At 44.9% G+C, this 7,527-nt stretch overlaps 1 protein-coding gene across 1 annotated transcript; it reads left to right on the forward strand.

Annotated features, from left to right (window-relative positions):
* Positions 1–46: 46 nt before the first annotated feature.
* On the forward strand, positions 47–1,062 carry LOC117931994 (heat shock protein 90-5, chloroplastic-like). The gene is made up of 2 exons (XM_034853052.1): positions 47–417; positions 924–1,062. Exons 1-2 carry the CDS (start codon positions 47–49, stop codon positions 1,060–1,062), a joined length of 510 nt encoding a protein of 169 aa, XP_034708943.1.
* Positions 1,063–7,527: the final 6,465 nt, after the last annotated feature.

Raw genomic sequence — 7,527 nt, forward strand, 5'->3', positions numbered from 1 at the left:
AGTCCATAGTTTATACAGCCACAAGGAAGTATTTCTAAGAGAGCTCATGAGTAATGCAAGTGATGCTCTTGATAAGTTGAAATTCCTAAGTGTGACAGAGCCCTCTCTACTCGGAGATGCTGGTGAGCTAGAAACAAGCATAAAACCTGATCCCGATAATGGAACCATTACTATAACAGATACTGGTATTGGAATGACCAAGGAAGAGTTCGTTGACTGTCTTGGAACTATAGCCCAGAGTAGTACTTCAAAATTCTTGAAGGCTCTTAAGGAAAATCAGGATCTCGGGGCTGATAACGGGTTGATTGGTCAATTTGGTGTTGGGTTCTATTCTGCATTTCTGGTTGCTGAGAAGGTGATAGTGTCAACGAAGAGCCCCAAAGCCTGTTTGACAAGGCTACTCCAAAATCCCAAGAGGTAGGCATTAAATGAGAAGAGGAATAGCTGGCCGTGTTCGACCAGGCAAATGCTACTATCTCTACCCTCGATGTGCATATGATGCTGCGCTAAGGGTGCGTTTGAGATGCTACAGGAACTGGCCAAGTTCGCTACACTGTAATCCTATAATGTTAATGACTCCGGCAAGGGTTAGAGGTTGAGAAAGGAATGCTTTAAATTTGAGTGTAGTATGGCTATCTACATGACCAATTGAACTCGACAGCTACACTGGGCGAATACTTCCATAAGCCGCGATCCATCTTAGCCGCATGCATAGTTACAGATTCGTGATCGTCCCTGTGGCGCAAAGTCTGACTATTCCATGTGTAATGCCCTCAGAAGTCCTTGCACTCATGAAAGAGATGAAATGCTGAAGTTCCCTCTGTCTCTGTCAACGGCTGCTTACATTCATACTGCTCTGTGTACTCTCCATGATTTTGAGCAGTGGAACTAGACTATTGTGCACTACTCCAACCGCACTGAAGATCCAAGCCTGAAGGTGACGCCAAGATCGACATTCCCGACGGTGGTTTGGCTGTGGAAAACGGCGACAGTTGGGAGAGCAAGTGGCAGCTGTGGGTCGCAATGCTGATTTATTTAATCTGGAAAGCCTCTGTTACGTGAACCCTGCAGCACAATGGCTTGTATTTGGTCCCACTAATGCCCACATGATGAGTTGACAGGCACGCTTCTGGAGGTGGACCAGACTGAGGTTTTGCATCTGTTTGAGTCGCTAGAGGTTTGAAGAAACGATGCTTGAAATCCAAGAAATTCTTAAGTGGTATGCAAGCCAAATAGGAGAAAGATGCAAAGAGAAGCTATAGGAGAGGACACTCACTGCATGGCCACCTTTAGCATGGCCACTTTCTAGGCCACGTGGCATCCCTCAAACCCTTCCCTGTGATTTCAAAATAAAGTTTTCCTAACCCAATTTTCAAATGGTTTTCCAAGTTTCGGTTTTTTTTTAAATGATTTCAAATCATCAAAATTTTCCATCCTTAGGGTTTTCAAATACCAACACCTCATTTTTAATAAAATTTGGTCGCCATTTTCCTTTTGGCGAGCCACTTTCGAATTTTCTTTGATTTTCAAAATGTTTTAAAATAAGCGTGAATTTATTTTTCGTAATTCTTGGTGATAGAATTTACGAAATTAATTCATGCAAAAATAAACGGGCTTTGGTGGGGGCCCAACATCAAATAAATTTTCATCAAAATAAAAGTGAATTTGAAATAAAACCATGCATGATATTGGTGCTTCTTTATCTGATTGGGTGATATGAGTGATATACCTTGTGTTCATTACTATGCACTAATCCCATTTTGTGATAGTGCGTTGTCGTTCGCTGATCAGGTACGCATCCACTTCCACTTCGGTTATCCTCTATTGCATATTCTGATACTCATGTGTGCATGATTGATTCGAATATTCATTGATTTTCTCATTGATTGCCATGTTAGTTTCATCTCATTAGTAGAGACCCGACTTTAGGGACTTAGAGGGGTGCTACGGTCTTTACCGTACCTTCCCAATAAGTAACCTGACCCCCGAACCCATTCCGGTTTTTCGTAGACCAACCTTTTTCCAAAACAAGGAGTCGCACTTAGGGTTTTTCTTTCTTATTTTGTTTACCCTTTAAAAATAAAACAAAAATAAGTGGCGACTCCAAGTCATTTTTCTTAACCAATAAAATCAACATTTTTCAAATACAAAATCGAGCTCGCTATCGAGTGGGAAACGCATTGAGCCGAAATACGAGGTCCACAAAATGGCGACTCCACTGGGGATTTTTAGAGGGTCAAGCTTGAACCTAAAGTGAAGCAAATATGGCATTTGATTAGTTGATTAGTGGATGCCCGTCTCTTGATTGCACATTGAGAGTTTTTTGGTGCATGCTTAGATGTTATATCTATTTGGGATTTTGACACGTTGACTACGTTGGCTGATTTGTCTTGATTAAGATTTCCAATACCATGATTTTATGTGCTTCATTGATATATTCGTTTGAGACATAGACGTGTTGGATTGTTGTTGATTGATCGTCTTGTATTGCTTAGCACATTGACTCTGATTTTGCCATGATTGTTCTGGTCACCTCACATGCATACACTCACCACTGTATATCATTTTGGTTGGACATGCTGATTCATTTGCCTGTATATTATCTTGATTGTCCGTGAGCATGATGTTCATATCACTATTCGTTGTCGTATTCTCACTTATCTTGTGTGTACATAAGTGATGTATCCTGCTCTGCCTGACTGTATGATGCATGACTGCCCTCCCTCTGCATGATTGCATGCCGTTTGTCTATGTGGGTCTCACTTCTATCCCCCTACTTCCAACTCTCTTGGTTTCGGTCATTCCTTTCATCTCGGTTCTCACTATTGCAAGTGTGAGACCTTCTGTGTGCTTGCTCTCTGACCGAGCCAGAGATTATGAGTAGGGTCTAGTGACGGGCTATATCGATGCACGGGAGCATTCTGGAGGAGAGCGACACTTTGGCGGTAATTGGAGTCCGATCATTGAAGACCTGTATAGCCCCGAGCTAGGTTTCATGGATAGTTGTGCAACCAGTGTGTTTTCTCTTCTGCTTTAGATTCTTAGGGTTTTCGGATGCACCCACACCATTCACTATGCACTTGAGTTGACCATTGAGCGTTGAGAGTTTGAGAGGTTTCACCATAGGAAACCCCCTGGGATGTCGAGGTAGTGCATGTGTGGAGGTGATAACCACCTTGCATGGAAGCGCCCTGTCTCTTTGGAGGCGTGCAGAGGGTTGCGTACCATCGGAGGGTACGATCGCTTCTGCTAGGGATCTTTTAAAGTCCACCTATCTCCTTTTAGAGCCGCCTTGACCTTGTAGGTTGAGCCTTAGACATTTCAATTAGGTTTCTCCTTCCCGAACACGTGGGTGCATCTATGGGCCTTCAGAGTCGGTTCAGTAGTGACAGGTTTAGTTACCTTCGTAATAGTCTCTTTTATATCTGCTTAGGATTGGATATCAGTTTGATTGCTTCCAGGCTACCTTTTGACACGTTTGATAGACATTATTTGTGAAGTTTCCCTTACCCCGCACCTTATCTAGTGTTTCCACTGTTGTAGGAGTACCGATACGTTTAGTCTGGGTTCGACTTCATGGATCAGAGTTGAGGGTAGATTGATCAGAGTATCGGACCAGTTAGACCAGAGATCAGATCAGAGGGATATGGATTCACAGATAGTTACCGTCGATCAGTTTGCTGAGGCCATGGCTTCGATTCAGGAGGCTATAGCTAGCCTTGGCCGGAGGATAGATGGGCAGCAAGCCCAGCAGGTCCCACCCCCGGATGGTGCCCAGTCTGACCATACAGTGCCACCACCCCCTCCACCCAGTCAGTCAGCACCATAGGCCATGCCGTTCACCCTACATAGTCAGACCGAGGTTGCTCCGCCTCCCGTCACCGTGCCTACCCTGACCTCAGAGGACCCACATGCTCGCATGGATAGGCTTGAGCAGGGGTTGAGGCAGTTGAAGACTTCCGACAGAGCCATTACTTGGGAGGATTTCGATGGGATGCCAGTGGTCAGTTTACCGGCCAAGTTCAGGATGCCAGAGATCGAGCGATACACGGGGATTGGGTGCCCCCGCATCCATTTGAGGCTTTACAGTACGATCATGAGGGCTCATGGATTGGACGGGGCTCAGATGATCATGCTTTTCCCCATGTCTTTAGGTGGCGCTGCACAGCGTTGGTTTGCTTCTTTGGATGTATCACGTCGTCGGACTTGGGATGATCTGGCCCAAGAGTTCTTGAGACAGTATGCATTTAATACTGTCGTTGACGTATCGAGGAGGGAGCTCGAGGCTCTTAGGCAGAGATCAGACGAGTCAGTTTCTTCATTCATCTCCCGCTGGCGTGGGAAGATTGCCGAGATAGTGGATAGACCGTCAGAGAGATATCAGATTCAGATGGTTTTGAGGAGCCTACAGCCGAGGATTGCCAGGCATGTGGTCGAGGTACCTTTTACAGATTTTGAATCTCTGGCTCTGGCTTTGTACGATGTCGAGGATGGCATCTCGAGAGGTTTGTGGGCAGATTCTTCCCCTAGGGATGTAAAGGGGAAGAAACCCTTCGGAGGACAGAGATCGACAGATGTGAGTGCCATCAGTTCCTCTAGTCAGAGGCCTCTCAGGCGTCATCAGTGATTACTACTCAAAAAGTGTTATTTGCTAGCTTCTAATTAATCCTTTTAAACACTTTTGAGTAGTAGTTAGTGCCTTTTAACCCAATTAGCATGTTAAGGCCCCTTTCAATCAATTCTAATCAAATTGTATAAGTTTTGGTGTTTTTGTTAGTATTTTGATCACCAAAGCATTATGAGATTGAGGAGAGTTATATGGAATCCTTGGCAAGCAATGGGAAGCTTAGAGGCATGAAGAATCAAAGCCTTGAAGCTCTTTTGCCATAAGCAAAGTGGAAATGCAAAGGGGAAGCAAAGAGAAATCAGCCGTGGAGCACTCTTGATGACAGTCACTGCAGCCACTTTTGGAGCACTTCCTGGAGTCCAAATTATGCATACAATATGTCATTTGAAAGCTTAGGAAGTCAATAATCCAATGCTTCAAACCGTGTGCAATTTGGAGCTGAAATGAGAAAGTTACAGCCTTTGGAAGATAACTGCTCCAAGCTGAAGGAAGGAAGGCTTCAGAAAAGTGCTGCGAAATCACCATTTTTGTTGCAAAGTGATTTCGCAGCCTTTTTGAACAGTGCTATGGAGTTCCCCTGAAGCTTCACGCCGCGATGGAAGCCAAGCACCACAAGATGGAAGTCAACTTTGTGAAGGTGTTGAAGCAGCTGGTTGCTATGAAGAAATTTCGCAACCCTTCTTGTGCACCTGCGAAATTTCGCAGACCTCACTTTTCTCCTGCGAAGTGGTCCTAAGTGCTTCCCGATATTTGTAACCGACACTTGGAGATATTTTTCATTAGATTTTGTTGCCTAAATGCCTAAATTCTCCTTGTAGGTCACCAATGATAGATTTCCTTAGCTTTTAAGTTAGGAATTTGGCAAAATATCATGTAATAGCTGTAATTGTATTTTTGGTTTAAAGAGAGCCCGAGGAGCCTGTTCTGAGGGTGTTCTGGTTGTTGAACCTTTTGTAAGTTTCAAAAGAAAGAAATACAGAGAGCTTTAGCTCTTTTCTACCTTACCTTCTCACTTTGTATTTTAATATTTTTACCAAGTTATGCACTCTCTGAGGAGCTTTCTCCAGAGAATGAGTAGCTAAGCTTTTTAGTTCCTTGGAGTTAAGGTTGCCGGGAAAGGTTCCAAGTGCAAGAATCAGAAGCTTTGTGGTTTCAACTATGAATGAAGAGTAAGTGTGTCCCGTGAATGGTTTCTAATGTTTTTAGTTAACTTAAAACACCTTGGAGTCACCTGGGCCAACACTTGGTAAGGCAAGTGATCTCTAACTGTGGAGATGCACTAGTTTACCCCTTGCGAGCCTCTGGTAGGTGACTTGAAGGTAGGATTTTCTAGAATAGCCAACACTTGGTAAGCTTTTGGACTCTTAGGAGACATCCATTAGTTACCTCTTGCGAGCTTTTGACGGGTAATCCAAGGTTAAAGATCACCTTGAATGGTAAAGGCTAGTGAGAGGCTCAAACCATTGCAAGTTGCATCAGTGAGAGAATTAAAGCTGAAATCCAATTAAGGGATGCATTTGGGCAGCACCTGTTAGAGAATTGACTTTAAGTTAATTCTCTAATATGAGGAATTGAACCAAGTGACCGGAGCTATGCTTTTGCATGAGGAACCTCCCCTGTATACCTGAATCTCTAAGGAATGCTTTTCTTCTTAAGTAATTTTCATCACTTGTTGTGTTGTTAATCTAAGCCCAAATCTTTCTCAACCAAAGTTTATGTTTTATTTCTTAAGCTAATCTTGAAATGAAACAGCACCAATTCACTTTGAATTGGTATCATTTTCAACTTGAGTACCCTTCCCAGTGGAACGATCCTAGAGCCACTATGCTATAGTAGCTTTGTATTTGCTACCCTAGTTCATGGTGTTATAGGTTATAAATATTGTTGATTACTCTCGCCATCAAGGAGCACCAGCTGGACATGAACCAGCTGAGACACCAATTAGGCATGAATCAATCAGCCTATTCCACAGCTTCTGGAGGCTCGTCCATCCTACACGCCTCAGTAGTACAGGCCACGGGCACCTTACCCGACTTATGATCAGATATATCAGCCTCAGCCTTTGGCTTTGCCTTATTATGCTACTCAGAGCATCGAGAGGCCTCCTATTTCTTATACGGCTACAGGACAGCCATGCTATGCTACTCAGTTCACTGCGAGACTTGCAGCTCCTTATCCCCGACCCAGAGCTCAGCAGACTTTTGCTCCCTTTGCTTTGAGGACGCAGAGACAGTTCTCCCAGATAGGCATGCCGTTGAGCCAGGCTCTTCGGAAGCTCACAGAGGCCGGAGTATTGTCCGCTCTCACTCCGAGACCACTGCCTCAGCCGATTCCGCCTCAGTTCAGGATGGATCTACACTGTGCATACCATCAGGGGCCTGGACACGAGACCGATCGATGCACCGCTTCGAGGCATGCCATTCAGGATTTGATCGACCAGGGTTTGGTACACTTGGGTCAGCCGAGTGTGACCACGAACCCGCTGCCTGCTCACACCACACATGCAGTCCCTCCACCAGCCGATGGCATTCATTTCTTAGGGTTTGATGAAATCGATGACCACATCCACATGCTGAGTGATGACGATTCAGACCCAGAGCCCATCATGCCAGATGTGATTTATGAGATGAGTGGGATGACTCTGGGTTCTCAGATGCCTGCTCCATTCCGATTAGTTCCCAAGGCGGCGTCGGTGCAGGCTGCCACCGTTGAGCCATTGATTTTGCCGCATTACAGTGTCCGGACGCCTTTCATCTTGATCCTGGATGTTGAGGAGGTTCCCGGCTTCGTACGTTGATGATTCTCAGACTCTGGACATTCAGTATGTTCTCCGAGGAGGTAGAGTGATGCGACAGTCACCTCCCGCGGCAGCTAGGCCAGTTGAGGGTACGTCCACTCCC

This window comes from Vitis riparia, chromosome 15 (genome assembly GCF_004353265.1).
Source record: "Vitis riparia cultivar Riparia Gloire de Montpellier isolate 1030 chromosome 15, EGFV_Vit.rip_1.0, whole genome shotgun sequence".
NCBI classification, from domain to species: Eukaryota; Viridiplantae; Streptophyta; class Magnoliopsida; order Vitales; family Vitaceae; genus Vitis; species Vitis riparia.